At 45.7% G+C, this 18,435-nt stretch overlaps 1 protein-coding gene across 4 annotated transcripts; it reads right to left on the minus strand.

Moving 5' to 3' along the window:
- Nucleotides 1-2,502: 2,502 nt before the first annotated feature.
- LOC142385571 (uncharacterized) lies at nucleotides 2,503-11,695 on the minus strand. Of its 4 annotated transcripts, none has more exons than XM_075472209.1 (8): nucleotides 11,462-11,695; nucleotides 9,423-10,455; nucleotides 8,596-8,798; nucleotides 8,415-8,507; nucleotides 8,151-8,246; nucleotides 7,423-7,533; nucleotides 7,019-7,142; nucleotides 2,503-4,057 (listed from the first exon to the last, which is right to left on the minus strand). In XM_075472209.1, exons 2-8 carry the CDS (start codon nucleotides 9,451-9,453, stop codon nucleotides 2,574-2,576), a joined length of 2,142 nt encoding a protein of 713 aa, XP_075328324.1. In that variant the 5' UTR covers nucleotides 9,454-10,455; nucleotides 11,462-11,695; the 3' UTR covers nucleotides 2,503-2,573. The 4 variants fall into 4 exon arrangements, with proteins under 4 accessions (XP_075328324.1, XP_075328323.1, XP_075328322.1 ...); XM_075472208.1 differs by having other exon boundaries at nucleotides 9,423-10,477; nucleotides 11,462-11,694; XM_075472207.1 differs by lacking the exon at nucleotides 11,462-11,695 and adding an exon at nucleotides 10,930-11,429.
- Between the last annotated feature and the right edge of the window lie 6,740 nt (nucleotides 11,696-18,435).

The raw sequence follows: 18,435 nt of genomic DNA on the forward strand, positions 1-18,435 counted from the left end.
CAACTAAAGTTTAAAGAGGTCCAGTTAGAGAACATTTCTTGAAGCAAAGGTCCAGAAGATCATAATGTCTAACTATTTAGTGTGATATATATTTAAGTTTAGTGTGATATATATTTAAGTTTAGTGTGATATATATTTAAGTAGCCAAGTAGTTGTATCAACATCTGCATGTAATCAATACCTGACAGTTAAATCAAATGAATTTAGTACAATTCAAAAACTTTTTGACAATATTTATTGTCACGTAACATAGAACTGAACATGTATGTATGACTGCAGATAAGTATAATGTTCTTGATCATAGCAGGAGCTCCATCTGTGGTTATTGAAACCACTTGTTTTGGCTCTATTCCTCTCTTTGTTAACATCTCCTTTATGGCCAGGTAGATGTCTTCTCCTCTTGTACTGGTCTGAAGGGGAGTGACACCTAACAGGTCTTCACAGAACGCTTTCTGGACCGGTCATATTGGGCTCTGAGACCACTTATTTTCTGTGATCTCACTTCAGGCTTGAGTGGGTATATTTGTTCAAAACCTTTATGTTTTGTCTCATAATGGCGTTTCACATTGGCACTTTTTATAAGTGCCACAGTCTCTGAACATATGAGACACACTGCTTTAATGCTCCCAGTGGGAAGTATGAACAGAAACGAGTCTGTCCATTCCGGATTAAATGCTCTATTTTCGCTGTCCACTTTTTTTTTTTTTTGGAGAGCGCCATTTGTTACTTAATTTTCTCTACCTTTCTCTGGCTCCGTCGTCCGTTCCTCTCCCTTTCTCCGTCTCACTCCTGTTTCTCTCCCTTTATCTGTTTCACTCCTGTTTCTCAACTTTCTTCAAGTCAGTCGTCTGTATATCTCCCTTTGTTTTTTCTAACTGTATGCTATCTATTGTCTTTTCATGTGTAACTTGACTCAAACTCTTTTCTGTCTGCACTGTAGGTTCGCAATGTTTACCGCCTGTAATGCACAGACTTGATTAGCTGAGTAGTATCACGTGGGATTGGTCTACACGAAAACGAAACGAGGTTTTTTTTGAAAACGGGTACGAAAATTCTTGCGACCACACGGCAACGCGCTGCTGTAAAGACTCAGGTCCAGACGAAAACGGATGAAAACGATGAAACGATGCAGTACACACGCCACTGTGTCACGCCACGCTGTGAGACAATAGAGAAGTGTTAAAATTGGCTCACAGCGTCAACGTTTGACTGACGCAAAAACGTTTTAGCTGTAACAATGGAAACGAAACGAGGCCGTTTTCAAACTTTCCCACTCTGGAACCCGTTCTCAAAAACTATCGTTTTGGGGTAGTGGGAACGCCGGCTCCGTGTGGCCGCGACAGCGAAACGATAAGAAAAAGTATCGTTTACAGTGAAAAACGTTTTCGTGTAGCCGCAGCCTTACAGACAGCCGTTCCACTTCCTATTCGCCCCATTATAAAAAAATTTGGCTGCAGTTCAGTTGATTTTGTCTGGGGGCGCTGGCGAGCGAGTGCAGAATGACCATTTTCCATAGGGCTGGCGCTAATAACTCAAAAAATGTCCCCGCTAGTGGCTGAAACCGGAAAATAATACTGTGATTTCTGACAGAGGGATGTGGATTTATATCGAAAGTACAATAACCTGGGAGTTATAGCTTTCTGTTTTCTTACAGGTCTGGCATTTGCGAGTCAGTATCCGCTAGTATCTAGCTAACGGAATCTGAAGAACGCACGGCTGATTACGACCGGCTGCTTTACGGCACTCGTCCACTGTGCCAGAGTGCTAACCTGGTGCCGCTAACAACAACCAAAGCTAAACCAGAGGCTAGTCAGAGAGTATGTAAAAGGGCTGTGCTGAAATCTGTAACTATTTGAGCTAACACCTCTCTGCTAGCTCAGCGCTAGGACTGACCATGCCGTAAAGTGATGCCACATGCGTGACGTCACTCGGGATGCAATACTGACAATAAATGTGTATTTTAAACAAATCTAGTGAGTCTAAAAAATCTAACCAAGTGCCGTTTGAAAGGATAATTTATCCTGCCTTTAGGAAAATTAAAATGAAAAAATATAAAAAATTCTATCAAAAGCAATGGCTGCATCTAAGGTGGATTTCATAGTACCACCATAGAGTTCGGCGTGCTCTGCACTGCTTCGTTGGCGCCCCTAGAGTGCAGTACCACCCGGAAATAGCCGCCAGTTTTCCCTCTCCTCATGATAGAGACTCTCTGGTTTCCACACCAGCTAAACTGCTACCGTAAAGACTACAAAAGCTGAGTCGGTTAAAATGGAAGCGCTCCGTTAGGTTTTATCATAACCTTCTGTTTTTGGCCGGTTAGGTCCGGGTCCGTATGGGACGGCTTTGCGGTCCGGACCTGGACCGCGGTCCGCCAGTTGATGACCTCTGCTTTAGATGCTGTATGCTCCACTTTTCTTCATCTAAATACACTACATTTTGGATAACATCTTATTGTAAGCTGAACACTGAACACAGAATCATGAAAATCAGCCTTACCAAAAAGAAAATTCTATTTTTTTATTTTTAAAGACAACAGTCAAGTTTAACTGTACAAACTGTTAGCTCCTGACAGCTCAAAGACTTAATGATTCCACAACCATGTCCTTCTCCACGTGGGTGCGCATGTGTCTCTTCAGCCTTGTAGACGTAGAGAAGCCCTTCCTGCAGAGCAGACAGCTGTGGGGCTTCTCTCCCGTGTGCGTTCGGACGTGCATGTTCAGGTCGGAGGAGCACCTGAACCTCTTCTCACAGTAGGAGCACGGATAAGGCCGTTCTCCTGTGTGGACCCGCTTGTGAAGGAGCAGCTCACCTGATGTGATGAAGGCTTTGCTGCACTGCGAGCACTGGTGAGGTCGCTCCCCTGTGTGGGTAAGATTATGACGTATGAGTGAGGTGGATTTGGTGAACCTCTTCCCACAGCGTGGGCATGCAAATGGACGCTCGCCTGAGTGGCTGTTGAGGTGTTCGATTTGAGAACGTTTTGTTTTGAAGCTCTTCGGGCACTGAGGACAGCAGAAGGGTCGCAGGCTGCTGTGGGTGCGCTGGTGTCTCACCAGCTCTCCATTGGTGAGGAACGTCTTGTCACATGTGACGCAGACATAAGGCCTCTCACCTGTGTGGATTCGTTCGTGACGCGTGAGGCTTGCCAGCTGGGTGAAGCTCTTTTCACACACCGAGCACTGGAATGGCCGTCGGCCGTTGTGGGTCAGCCGGTGCCTGTTGAGGATCTGGAGTTGAGTGAAACTCTTTCCGCACTCTCCACAGGGATGCGGGCGCTCCTTAATGTGGATCTGTTGGTGCTTCTTCAGAAGCCACACATGGGTGAAGCTCTTCCCACACTCGCAGGCAAATGGCCGCTCACCCGTGTGCTTCATCTGGTGTCTCTTGAGATCTGAGGCTCGGCTGTAGATCTTCTCACACTGTGAGCATTTGTACTGACGTCTAACCACGTGCCTCTGCCTGTGCCTCATTCGATCCAGGATGCTGCTGAAGCTCTCGCCACATTTCTGGCATTTGTACTGACCTCCTTCTTTCTCTGACATGTCCTCTGCCACAACCACCTCTGTTGTTAAGTCAAGCGGAGGGTTGCCAGTCTGGCCACAGGCGGTGCGTTCGAAATGCAGCTTGAGCAGTCCCATCTGGGTGAACCGTTTGCCACACTGGGAACAGAGGAAGGGGCGCTCTCCTGTGTGAATACGCTGATGTCTCGTCAGATCCCAAGAGTTCTTGAAGCCCTTCATACACTCCTCGCAGGTGTATGGGCGCTCACCTGTGTGAGTGCGCTGGTGACGAGTCACATCTGAGGCGCGCGTGAATGTTTTGCCGCAGACTTGGCATGTGTGAGGGTCGGGCCTGTCGTGAATAGGAAAGGGCTGTGGGAACACGGGACGTTGGCGCTTCCTCTTGGGGGCCTCGGCTGGCTCTGCTGCCTTCTGAAGTTTACTGTACTGTTCAGGGTGACTGTGCTCGATGTGCTGCAGCAGGTAGGACTCCTGCATGTGGAAGAATGGACACTCGGAACAGGCGAACACCTGAGTTGACATCTCCACTGTGGTACCTATGCAGAACACAAAGAATATGAGCAGCTCCTTGATGTTGCCTTAACATATGGCAAAATATTAATGTTCTGATAGCAACAGGAAAACTTATCAAACTTAAAAGACCTCAGTTACACTCAAACTGTGATATTATTGAACAATTCCAATATGATGAAGAACTATAGGTGGAGGTGAAGCTCATTATTATCATTATTACATACCAGGTGGTAATTTCTGATTATTAAATTGCTTATCTCAGCTGATTGATTCAGAATCTTAAGCCCTGTTTCCACTATGCAGTCCGGTACGGGTCGGTTCGGAACGGTTCGCTTATTTCAGTGTTTCCATTACCACGAAAGCGTATCGGTCCCATGGAACCCGTTGCCATTTTTGTAACCTTGTAGCTTTGGGTACCTAGCACACAGGACCGGTTCCAGGCTCTGCTCTCCGTTGTTGGTGAGGAGGCTGTGCAGCGGGAGCTCGATGGCGCTGTGCGAAACGAAAAAGTTTTCCAGCTGATTGCCGCAAAAATGGCAGAGAGTGGTTTCAACCGCACCGCGAGCCAGTGTTGCATTAAGCTGAAGAAGCTTGGAGGTGGTTCGAAATTATGGATGTTATTTGTTATTTGCTATTTACGCTGCGGCACGCACTCCGCCCACCCCTGAGGGTCCCCTTTGTACAGTGGGAACGCAAGCTGACCCCAAAGCGACCTGTACCGTTCTGAACCGACCCGTACCGGACTGCATAGTGGAAACGAGGCTTTAGAAAATAATCTCTGACCCCAGAGTGACCTGAGCATGTTTTTGACAAGAAAAATGACTCGAGTATCAAAGATGGTTTCTTAAAGTACGTTTTCCTCTGAAATATTATGGTCTTGGAGGAATTATGGTAAAGCACATGTATTTCTATTTTTATAGTTTAGTGTTGTGTTTAACCCTCATAGGGTCCTCGTCTTTTTGTTACACAGGGAGTCCTGCTGGGTCTGGTGGACCCATTGCATTTTGGGGGTTTTAATTCAACATAATCAAACCTTTTTTTTTTTTTAAATACTCTGCAGATGTTTACTTTATTGCAAGTATTATAAACAACAAATATGTTACATTTTTTCCCTTTACCTTTGTTAAATTAAATTTATGAATAAAAATGCCACTCGTTTTTGTTCATTTTCTTATTAAAATGTAACAAAATAAGGAAATTCATCATAAAACAGTTATAACTGGAAAGTAATCAACACATGTACAAATGAAGCAAGTGTTATTTATTTGAATTTCATTAGATATTCAACCTAGTCAGGTCAGTTTACACAACATCTGTCTGAACAACACTTTAGCCCCATTGAATACGGCTATTTTCATACCAGACTATACCACACGAGGGGCAGAGTTTCACTGTGTGTGTATTGCATATGTACTTCTTGCACTGGGTGCATGTATATTGTGTTTTTATGTCCTTCTTGGGTCCACACACTTCACAGCGCTTCTTTTTGTTGTTGCCGACCATCTAGAATAATGAAAAGATAAGGATCTTTACTAACACTTCTCTCTCTCAGAAACATGAATTATTATACTGCAACAGCATCAAACACTTACTTCAGGCTCTGCAGATGGTAGTTCTGTAATTTGGGAGAATGTGGCACCATCATCTTCCCCCTGAATCCTCCTCACAATGGCTGCAGAGATTGGGGTTCTTGGAAGATGTCGTCTTCTCTCAATCTGAGGTCTCACCAACATTTTCCCCAATTCCTCAAGAAAGAGACGCCTCTTCTGCAGCTTTCCCCCATTCCACTCTGGGCTCAGTGACATCCAAATGACGAAGGCGTTGTACGAGGAGATATCCAACATATCAAAGAATATCACCAGAGGCCATTATAGGGTCTTCCGTTTGCAGCTGTAAGCAGTCACCAGCTTATCGAGGTTGTCTACCCCTCCTTTTGTGGCATTATGGTCCATGATCATTTCGGGTGATCCTCACATTCTACTTCCTCTGCATCACCATCAAAACCCTCTGTCTCTTCAACTATCAACTGTAAGGCAGCCTGAACAGAGAGTCGCTTTGCCATCTTGATCAGTTGTGGTATGGAACCACGCTGACAGAGCTTTTTATAGTGTCAGGTCCCCAATATTGGTTCCCGCAAGACAGAGGGTGAAATGTGTGGGAATCTGGGTTCAGACAGTGTTGGGTGCTCTAATTTTGCAACAAAGTTGGTAAATTACCAACATACACACACACAGAGGCCCAGAGAGGAGTAAGGGAAAATATGGGTGCACAGGACCTATGATTTCCACACTTTCACTAGCCCCGGGTCCAGTGGACCCGAAGACCCTGTATGTAATATAAATGTGAAGGGGGGGTATACAGGGGGGGGTCATTGAATTTTCTTTCTGATTTATGTTCCTCACAGAAAATGAGCCAAGGCCAATGAATCTTAGTTTGAAAAAATAATTATTTGTATAATTTTTATTAAAGGGATATGCCACCCCCAGGCCAAATTAAGTGTATCCCCGCATTCCCGATACATAAATGAGTGTGTGGGAGCGTTTTCCTGGCGACCCAGGCATTGTCCGAATCTCACAGCACTGACCACTGCTTGGTTGCGCGTAATACATACATGCTAGCGTTGCCAGCGTCGCCACTCGAAATATTTCGCCCAACGTGAATTAATTTATTTGATTTACCTTCTAATTACTGTGTGAGTGGTGTACTTCCACATCAAGTGCAAATGACTGTGTAAATCTACACGGAAGGTTTGCTTTGCTCATGTCGGTTTGGGAACTAGTTTCCAGTGCGGAAAACACAGCCGAAGCACACTCCCCGCTACTCCCCTAGTTCCCAAACCGACATGAGCAAAGCAAACCTTCCGTGTAGATTTACACAGTCATTTGCACTTGATGTGAAAGTACACCACTCACACAGTAATTAGAAAGTAAATCAGCCGCTAGTTTTGCAGCAACTTTTTAAGATGGCTTATCTATCTGCTTTACCTTGTGCTCCAAGGGACTCGAGGTTTTTGTGGTGTTGCAGGAGAGAACTCAAGTCGTCAGGATTACAGAGTGCTTGTAAACATTCCTTCAGTACAGAGGGGCCAGAGGTCAGCCATGAAACAGTCTGTTTGTGGGTGAAAGCGAACTTGTCAATGCGGTAGCTTAAATTCCAATGTAATTATAGAGTCGTGTTAGAGGGCAAAGTGTTCAAAGTTAAAGCCATCCATTAATACACTTAAACTACTTCTACCAAAACTGCTAGTAGTACTGGGAATAATAAAACACCAATACTGGAGAAACATAAAAACAACGCTTTTAGTTATGAATGACATTATTTCAAACTAAAAATACAGGGGCATACACAGTATGGAGTTTTTCCCGTCAGCAGGGAGGTCAGTTCCTACCTGAGCCAGGTCTGGCACTGGCAGAAGTCTCTCCAGTTTGGAAAGAAATTCCCACACGAGAAGCTGCATGTCCGTGTCATAGCTGAGGCCATAATCTTCTGGAAAAACCTCCTGGGAACGAAAGAATGAAAGAGAACAGTTACTCCAAACCACAACAACAAAGAGGCACATTAAAAACAATGAAGTGCATGGATTATAAGCCCTTTTCAGACATCACTCTCATCGTGAAATCCCAAACTTGCTATGGTTGTGTAAAACATACTTTAGGTTAATGGGAGGAATTCAAAATAACATGTTTGAAAAAAATATTTAGGATTTCTGAAAAGATCAGGGTCTCTATTTGGCTTCTTACTTGTGGATGTTTAATGAGCACAAAGGAGAGTTTCTGCCATTCTTGAGGCTCACGCTGCATCGAATGACTGTCGGGAAATCCATGGAGTAGTCAAGTTCAGACAGTGCTGTTTTAGTTTTATTTATTCATTTAATGATGTGATCTGTAGCATGTCTCAGAAAAGTAGAATCTTTCTCAAATTAAGCTGAATTTATACTGTGTCTACAAGCACATGTTGGTGTAACAGTGTCTTGTACTGTGCTGACAATGATGCACACACGTTTCAAAGTCAGACCTGTTAAGATTGCACTTGCAGGTTTAAGCCCCACGGTAGTTATCATTAGAAATGTCAGCCTGTCTGAAAGGGGCCACACGTACATGTGTTAAGCTGCCTTACCTGGTAAAAGTGCTTCCTCTCTGCTGGGTCTTTCAGTAGTGTTTGGATTTGTTCCACAAAAATGGCCTCCTCTGCATCCACCTCTGCATCCCCACTCTGAAACAAAACATTGTTATTGGTACTATGATCACAGTATCAGCAGACACTGCTCCATCTGATCAAAAATTACAAGAGACAAGACAGTGACAGAGGGCACTGACATGTTTCCATTTGATTTTTAGGGATTTTGATTTGTCAGATGTGAAAATCCCTTTTCTTGCTTACTCCTGTGTATCCTGGTGGGCGGATTCGCTCTAGGTGTGGCTGCACACAGGACATTTTGGCAGTTTCCTCACTTCTGCACAACTCTAGAATAATCTGTAAAGAAAGACATGTTTATTCCTATGTCTATTAAGACCTACTTAATTTTAGGATATTTTTGTACCTCTGATACCCGCTGACTCACTTTCGCTCGCAGTCGGAGAAGCAGTTTTCCTCTCTGCTTTGGGCTGAGCAGGTCTGGGACTGTTGCCGTCACCAGTGTCACAAACTCATCGAGCTTTTCATAATCAAGGACATCTCTCCGCTGAGCTACTTGCCACATAGCTGCAGAAAGCAGCCGCAGAGGAGGGATCAGCAGCCTCAGGGATGATAGCGGCAGGAATATATCTGTTTAACCGCAGACAGGAGGGTAGATGGGGTCGTGATACGTCTCTGAGGAATGACTATTGTCCTCTTGCCACGTCAGCTCACATTTTTATGGCTTTTAGCCAAGAAGTGCTACCCTGTGATATTCTGATATTACAGAAAGGGTCACAACCTCTGATGATTGCACGCCTTCAGCAGGTCACCTGGTCATATTTGGCACATTTTTAATGGTCACAGAATCTCTCACAAATATCACACATTTCTAATTATATTCATAATTATTAAAGGCATCGCCATGTTTGGGAACGTCCAGACAAATACAACTGTTTATCAAAATTTACGGAATAATTGCTCAGTAACTTTTCCAATAATCATTTAGCTCAAGTTAGCCCCTTAAAAATATACCTTCAACCTGTTTCGTTTAGAACATGTCAGAATGCCACAAGGATAAATTTATCATTCCATTCACAAAGGACAACGAAACGAGCTGTTCTTGTATGTGGTCAATTTGATTCGAAGCCATTTAATGTTTCGCAATTTACATTAGCTCGCTACAATCACAGCTCTTAGCTAGGGCACGAGCTCACGCGAAAGCGGCCACGCAGTTAGCCGTGAGAACTTACTGATCCCTCAAATAAAACGGACCTGTGTTTTCCACTTGAAGGGCGCTTTCCATTTCGGAGACAGTAGCAACTACTTCTAAAAGTCACGAACAAACTATCACAACATAGCATTCCGCTCGCTAGTAATTACTTGCAAAGCGGAAACGTTAACCCTTCTTCAAAATAAAATTCGAAATTAAAGTTTTCATACTGAACAAACTTCATTCTTAAACTTCAACTTAAGTCGTTAAAAAAATCCCCCGGAAATGAACACCAAATGGTGTGCTCTAACATGAGAAGTACAATAATCAAATTATATCATTTTAAGACAAGTATATAAATATGCCCAACTATTTAGCTTGGTTTTGCATGAAAGACAAGGCATGTGTATGAATGTGAATACAGCATCATCTGGAGAACTAAAATCAAACGGTCTACATTCAACAGGCAGGCAAAACACTTTATTTGTTGTATTGTCCATGTGCAAATTGCCAAGCCTTTTGTGTGCTCCACAACACAGTTACTTGTGTGCAAAAACAGGCTTAATTCTTTCATGTCTTCATTGGTCCTAATACCAACCAATATGGCTTATTGCGACAAAACACACATTTCCAGATTCAAAGTTGCTCTCTACTTCCCAGCACCTTGTTTGGTTTGTGAGAATGTCACCAGGGAAGATGTATACAGCAAATAAGACAAACATATAAAACAGGCAAACATTTACAGTGAAAACTGTCTTAGTGATTTTACAGTGATTACACCTTTTAAGTCCCAAGGGCCATCCTGAGGACGCCATTATGCCCCTGTCAGTCAGGGCATTATGAGTTTTCAATTAAATAAATACTTCAAATTTGTATGGTTCATTTTTACAACAGGAGGACTTTATCCACACCATCAGTCAGTCCACAGTCACTGTGGGATTTCTGTAGTTCAGATGCCTCATGTACAACTTGCTCATCTGTGGACGCAGCTATGGGAACTTCAGATGTGGTATCCAGTAACAAGGCGTTAAATTCAGTCAAAGCTGTGTTAGCTCCCCGGACAGCAGGGCAGGGCCAGTGGTCCATATCCGCAGGCTAAAAAGTCCAAGAGACAAACCTTTAACAGAAACGAGCACTTTACACAACTGTTTAATCAAAGACGTGACAAAACCTGCTCTGAAGTACACTTGAAAAACTCAAAACAAGCACATCTAAGTTTTGATAAAAGTTCCCATGTCACTATGATGATTAACACCGCTTTTAAATCAGCATACCCATATTGTAACTACCTTGCATTCATCAAATGCCATAACAAGCTGCGTAAAAGCAGGGACGGAGGTGCTTCAAAATGGATAAATATTAGAAACAAGCTCAGGACTAAAGACAAAGATATATAAAACACATAAATCAACAACACTCGTAAAAAAAAAGCCAAATAATAAACTTTCAGCTATATATCTTTGTCTTTAGTCCTGAGTTTCCAAGGAGTTTTTAAAAACTAGCTCATTCGCTTAGCCACTTCCGTAGCCGCCCTGGTCTCTAGAAACTTCTGTGCTCACTCCCACGTACCTGTTTTAAGGAACTATAAAATATATGAAGAGGAATAACGCGACGTCGAAGAGCGCAAAGATCCAGAAGTCAAACCAATAGGAGTGTTTCGGTAAAGATACCGAAACTCCATTGGATTTAAACATTTTATGGTTTTTAGACTCCGTTGCGCTGGGTCCCATTTCTGCTGTAGCTGCGGCTGTGAGCTCACCAGAAAATGCAGCAGTCCTTCAAAATAAAACCATTTGAAGTAATTTTGTGGAGAGAAGAAAAAAAGATGTTTTTGTCACGCGTTTTCACAGAGTGAAAGTTTTTTGTTTTTATGCAGCCTGGTTTAGTTTTACTACTACTTACGAACTTTCATATTGTAAGCACTAGATATCAGAAATATGTTAATTCAGTGGACTCTGAACACACTATCACGTCCACGTTTGATGTTAAATAATGTAATTTCTAATTTCTTTGAGAAAATGTCAAATTTAATTCTAATTTAGAAAATATCTGTAAATTATGCTAATATAGGTCTACAAACTGCAGGTAAGTGCACTGTTACCAAACTTGAGCTGGCAGACCCTCGAACCGTAGTAGGTGGAGCCCCCTTGGAGATAGCTCTGTTTAGCTCGTTGTGGTAACATACAAAATGATCGGGACCACGTCTGAAGAACGGCACTTTTATTTCCAGCACTTCTCGCATGAAGAAAGATACAATCCAACACACACGTAGCTGCCCAGTCGCGTCACTTGCCTGCTCACTGCACCAGGAAAAAAACAATACACCTTCCCAGCATGCGCTGCTGACATACTATCTGAAAAACTAGTCCCTCCCACATAACAAATCACAGTAAAAGGCTGAGCCTGTAACACTACCCCCACACTGGATGATGATTAAAACCTTAACATCACTCCAGTACTGTTACAAAATACAATGAACAATTCTCAATAAACATTTCCCATGAGTGTCAATTTTTCCCACAGTACTTGAAGAAATCCTCTGGGGGAAAAAAACAGCATAACACCGTGGCAAATGCCCAGTAAATGTCCATACTTTCTCACCTGGAAGAGAAGTTACTTATCGGCGAAGCTTACAACACAAAAATAGCAAAGTCATTACATTATCATGGTAATCATACTATTTCTGTCAGCAAAGATACACAACGATACTTCAAAGCCCAGAAAAATGTGCGTGTACATATATGACTTCTGCCCGACAACAACCCTGTAGGAGGTAGTTAGGCTAATTTCCCAGTAAAAGTTAAGTGCATATAAAAAAATAATCTGCAGCCACAATGTATAAAACTACAAATAACATTCAAATAGGTCTGTGCCTTCACGCAATCTGTAAACTCAGATACTGGTTTAGTGCAACTTATGAAAAATATAACTATAAAATGTAACTGTAAATGGTGTCAGGTGAAATACCTCTCAGTCTTTAGAGAATAACCAGTCACCAAACCTCTCTGGCGCTCTGCGCACTCTCCGGGGTCTCTGTAACAATGCAGAGGGGGGAGGATGGCCCCTGCTGTCGACCTCAGCCGGCTGCGGCATGCTGATGTTGTCAAGATGCTGGCTGCTGCCTGGTGGAGCTGGAGATGATGAGTATCATCCACAGATGGTTTGAGGATTCATTGTCCCATCTACATGCAAACACTCTGGAGTGTAAATCCCGCCGGCGGGATTTTTTTACACATCTCCAAAAACACATCTGTAACTCTGTGAGTTTTTGTCATTGAAACATATAAGTTACACCATTAAAAACCTTGAAACTTCTAGTTTTCAAATATATATATATATATTAAAATAAATTATATAGGTGGCCCTTTTTAAAGAGAGTGAACAGAAATCTTTGGATTTTCTGTAGTCTCAGACTGCAGCAGCCTCCTAGGCCACACCTATCGCTATTCACATGTAAAGTACCAGGTGATTGAGTGGCTATTCACAGGTGAGAACACGCCCCATTCAGCCAGCTTGTGGGGGAAGGCAGCAATGTCCTGCCAGTAGCCCCTTTCACACTGCGACCCGCTACCTTAGCGGGTCCAAATTGCACCTTCGACCCGCGTCGAGCAATGTGAACGCTTGGCGTGTCAGGGTGACCCGTGTCGCCTGAAGCCGAGTTCAGGGGGCGTTGCCTAGTGGCAGAGCGTCACACGAAACACATAAAATGCTGGGCGTGTACAATGACGTAGGCACAAGCCATACGCCGGAGGTAGGGTGAAATACACCTGTCTGCATCAAATTTTTCAAACAAACGATGGCGGGACACCTTGAGAACTCGTTTTTGCAATGCAGTTCATGGAGATGTTACTTTACGGTGCGTGGGAAACCGCGCTCTCCCATCTTTCTCGCCAGCCCTTCCAGCAGAGGTCCATCCTTCACCGTCCCCGACATGTGGCGGTAAATAACGTCCTCTGCTCGGAGGCTGAGGAGCTCGCGGACCTCCTTGTCTCCCCAGTTGGCCATATTAAAAAATGTCTCAAACTTGATGTAGGCTAAAACAGAGTAAAACTTGTCCTCACCTGTCGCTGTTGTTCTGAATCAGCTGTCCATTCTGTCTTTTAAACTCCTCACGTCACGCCCACGTCCGACCCGCGTCGATTGTGTTCACATCAAACTCGGCTCGGCAAAAAGACTAGGGTCCGACGCGGGTCGAAAGGCGAGTCAGGTTGACGCGGCAGCCCGGGTCGGCAGTGTGAACGCAACAGCGGACACGCTAAATTCGCGAATTAAACGCGGGTTATTCGGCAGTGTGAAAGGGGCTACTGACAGACATTTATCACATGGAGAGTGACAGGGGGGTGGGGGGAATCAGGGGTGTTACACACCCATCTAATTAGTATTCAACGCTCAGAGACACTGCCTGGAGTTACAATTACTTTTTTACAGTTTGTGTGAAAACAAAAAAACATTTCTGACTGCACTTTTTACTTTTATGCAGCCAACACTTTTGTTTACAAGGTTCAACCTTCAAAAGTCTTGGCTAGATATATTTATAGTGTGTTTTCTTGCACTGTTTGAAGACCTCTAAAACTTGTTTTTTTGTACAGTTGTGTTTCCCCTCAATTTATATAAAACTTGTTTGTATTACATTCACTTCACTCTCATATTGTTTTTTGTTAGGCTTTTCCGAATACAACCATATGTGTCACTTTTGCATAGATGTTTACAGTTAGTTGAAGTACTTGAAAATGTCAAGGTGGTGACAACTGCCTCAAAGTCTCTGAAAAGGCCTCAGACTCCAGGGGGTTAAAGTTAAAATCTGTGGATTATTTGAATAGCTCAGTGTTGTATGCAAGATGTTTGTTTATAAAAGGCAGTGGCACGGCCACCCTGTACCTTGTACATGTTTAAAATAAAAACATGAATATATTAACCTGTTTATTATTTGAATAGCTTAGTATTGAATGTACAGTAACAGAGGACCTATGTTTATACAAGGCACTAGGCCCCGTTAAATATAAAACACAATTGTATGCCATATAAATAGTAGGGGGTCCCTGCTCCAACTCTCCATCAGTTTGGGGGTCCCTGGCCTGTAAAACGTTGAAGACCCCTGCCATACTGCATCCCCGACCTTGTATTGGACTTGGCAGATGTTTTTGTCATACTGCCGCTTGGCACGTTCTGCAGATCGTCCCAGCGTCTCTCGGGCAAGTTGGTGACAGAGCTGCAAGCGTTCCCGGAGCTGCACAACATAATCTGGGAGGGGGGCGACACTGTCACTGTTTGGGGGCGGGCCCGCAACCAGATCGATAGGATCAGTGATTTCTCGTCCAAAGAGCATCATATTGGGGGACAGTCCGGTGGAGCTGTGCTTAGTTGTCCGATACGCCATGACGGCATAAGGAATCATCAGATCCCAGTCCCAATAGCACCTGTCAGCTGTAGTGGCCAGGATCTTCTGTAGAGTGGCATTAAAGCGCTCCACTTGGCCGTCAGATTGGGGCCGAAATGGAGTGGTGTGTTTCTTTTCAATCTGCAACAGACTGCACATCTCCCGAAACACCGCCGACTCGAAGTTGGTGCCTTGGTCACTATGCAGTGAATGTGGGGCCCCATACCTGCACACCCACTCAGATGCAATCTTGTCAGCTACTCTGGTTGCTTCCTGGTTGGGAACAGGATATGCTTCCACCCACTTACTGAAATAGTCGCTCACCACCAGTATGTAGCGATTATGTCTTTCCGTCTCGTTTAATGGGCCCATCAAGTCGACGGCAATCCTCTCCATGGGGGCACCCACTTTAACTGTGCCCATTGTTGCTCGAGGACTTTTCTTTGGGCGAGCTTTAGCAGCACATTTGGTGCAGGTGCGGCACCACAGTGTGACGTCGTCTTTCATGTTGTACCAGAAATACCTTGTCTGCAGACGAGTGAGGGTCCTCTCCACTCCAAAATGGCCACCCACAGGGCCATCATGCATCTGCTCCATCACAGCAGTGCGATAAGCATGGGGGAGCAGGATCTGTGGATAGAACACTTCTCCTTCGCCGCAATAGAACTGTCTCATTAGAATCCCATTTCTCTGGTAAAGTCTTTTCCACTGTGCCCAATAAGCTTTGGTGGCAGCGCTACAGTGTGCTATGTCAGCCCAAGCAGGTCGCCCACCCCCTTCCTCAACCCACTTCCACACAGGTGCTAGGTCTGAATCAGTCATTTGGGCAGCTCTCATCTGCTCATGGGTCCACCCACTGAACAGATTGGCCTGTGGAGATTCACTCACCATTTGGATGCTGGGATGAGACGAGGTGTAGTCGCGGTCGTGACTTTTGTGGGTGTCGACTACCCCCACTAGAGGTTGCTCTGGGGATCTTGTGATGAGGGCCTCCGCAGCTGGGGTGCCTGTTAGGTCGCACTGCACTCCCATATCGTGACACCGTTCGCTGCTGGGGCTGGGCTGTGGCACAGTGCAGGGGCATGAAGCTCTACACGGCCTCCTGGACAGTGCATCAGCGTTCTGATGGTGTCTCCCAGGACGGTGAACCACTTGGAAGTCATACTCCGCCAGTTTCTCCAGCCAACGAGCCAGCTGCCCATCTGGCTCCCGTAGCCGGGTCAGCCAGCGCAGGCTGCTGTGGTTGGTTCGTACAGTGAATGGTCGTCCCAGTAGGTACTGTCTGAAATGAGAGGTGAACTCTACTACTGCCAGGAGCTCACGTCTGGTAGTCCAATAGTTCTGTTCTGTGGGGGACAGTCTTCTGCTGCCATATGCCAGAACTCTCTCCTCCCCCCCCTGCAGCTGGGAGAGGACAGCTCCTATTCCCCAGTCACTGGCATCAGTATCCAGGAAGAATTCGCCACGGTCAAGGGGGTAGCCAAGAACAGGCGATGATGTTAGTCTTTTTTTTAGTTCCTCGAACCCCCCCTGACACTCGGCTGTCCAGTGAAAGCGTGCATACTTCTTCGTAAGTTCATGCAGTGGCTTGGCTATGGTGGCGAAATCTTCCACGAAGCGCCGATAGAAGGACGCCAAACCAACGAACTGACGCACCTCTGTCACATTCTGGGGCATTGGCCACTCTGCCACTTTCCTTACTTTCTCTGGATCAGTGGCAATGCCTCTGGCGGAGACAATGTGTCCGAGGAAGGCAACCTGTTCCTGGAACAAGCAACACTTGGATGGTTTCAGTTTTAAGTTGGCCTCACGTAGCCTGCTGAACACCTGGTAGAGCCGCTCTAACATCTCAGTGATGTCCCTTCCCAGGACAATGATGTCATCCAGGTAGACGAGACATGTTTCCCACTGTAGCCCCGCCAAGACTCTGTCCATAAGCCGCTGGAATGTAGCCGGTGCATTACAAAGTCCAAACGGCATCACATTCCACTCAAAAAGCCCCTTTCGGGTACAGAAGGCGGCGGCTTTGCGGGCTCTGGGTGTCAACTCCACCTGCCAGTACCCTGATGTCAAGTCCAGCGTGGTAAAATACTTGGCAGAGGATAACGTGTCTAGAGTGTCCTGTATGCGTGGCAGGGGGTATGCATCTTTGATGGTGCGATCGTTTAAGGATCTGTAATCCACACACAGGCGTGGGCTCTGGTCCTTTTTGCGCACCATGACGATTGGTGCTGCCCAGCTGCTGTTGCTGAGCTGCGCGACGCCTGATTTTAGGCTCTGTTGCAACTGCTGGTCTGCTGCGAGCTGCTTATCTTGAGCCATTCTGCGAGGTTGCTGTTTGACTGGAGGCCCCGGTGTGGTCAGGATGTCGTGCTTGACGAGGCTGGTGCGGCCTAGGTCAGTGGGCCCGGTGGAGAAAACGTCGCTGAAAGATGTTAACAGCCCAGCCAACCTCCAGCGGTCCTCCTCCGGCAGGTTCACACAGCTCTCAGCATAAAGTGTCTGCAGGTGGTTGGGGACATGATCAGGAGCTTCTGTAACTTTGGAGGGGCAAGGCCCTACCTCCTCTAGAACGTTGGCAGGCTGGAGGACACTGGCAACAGTCCCCCTTCTCAGTGTGATGGGCGTAGCACCAGGATTGAAAACTCTGATGGGGATACCCACTGCCTGCCTTGCCTGCACAACAGCACGGGCTACAAGCACATGGTGTCTTTTGACAAAGCTCTTAGCAGGGCTTAGCATGAGCTCACCAGCAGCAGTGGGATGGAGGTGCGTGGTGCCAGGCACAATGTACTCACGCCCCGGCTCCAACACAGTCTTGCGTGCCACTTTGACGAGGTGCACCTCAGGTCCTGAACTGGTGACGATGCGGGGTGTTTCTTTTCCGAAGAGGGTTATTTTTCCACGGCCATAATCCAGACAGGCCTGCGCCTGTAGCAGGAAAGGATGCCCCAAGATAACGTCTGTATTCTCGGCTGTGTCGGCCATGATGAAGTTCACATTAGTCACATGGTTTCCAATGAGGACTGGAGCAGTGATTTCTCCCAGGACCGCCAGGCCTCCTGGCCAAACGCCCTGCAGGACCTCTGCGGTCGATGGTTGGATAGGGGGTCTGGCTTTGGCAGGGAAGTTGTTGTAACGATGGAGAGAAAGTACATTCCTCCGTGCCCCAGAGTCAAGCAAGGCAGCGATTTCTAGTCCATAAATTGTCACCTGCACACACATTTCCTCCTCCTCTTGACGTCTAGCATTCACGATGACTGTGCCTGAGGCAGGTGCTGGTGTGATGTTTGCTGCCGGTGGTTTGGGTCGACGGGGGGAAGGGCAATTTTTCTGGATGTGTCCGATGCCAGAACAGTTGTGGCAAACAATGTCTCTGGAGTCCATTTTCTAAGGCCTGTCAGTTTTATTGGGTCGCCATGTGCGGAGAGGTCTTGGCGCCCCATCTGGTTGTTCAATGCGCCACAGGGCCACTCTCTCTGGCTCCCCAGAGTGGAGCATGTTATCATCTTCACGTACTGTAGCCGCTCTTGTTTTCCGTTCATTAGCACTGGCAGCACCTGGCCGCATTAGCTGTGCAACTGCCTGTGCAGCCCTTCTGGTTGTTTCATACTTGCGAGCTATGTTGTAGGCTCCCGCCAGGGTACTCGGCCTTCCCTCTAGGAGTTTCTGTACCAGCTCAGCGTCGGCCAGGGCAT

The sequence above is a fragment of the Odontesthes bonariensis genome, chromosome 8 (genome assembly GCF_027942865.1).
Source record: "Odontesthes bonariensis isolate fOdoBon6 chromosome 8, fOdoBon6.hap1, whole genome shotgun sequence".
NCBI lineage: Eukaryota > Metazoa > Chordata > Actinopteri > Atheriniformes > Atherinopsidae > Odontesthes > Odontesthes bonariensis.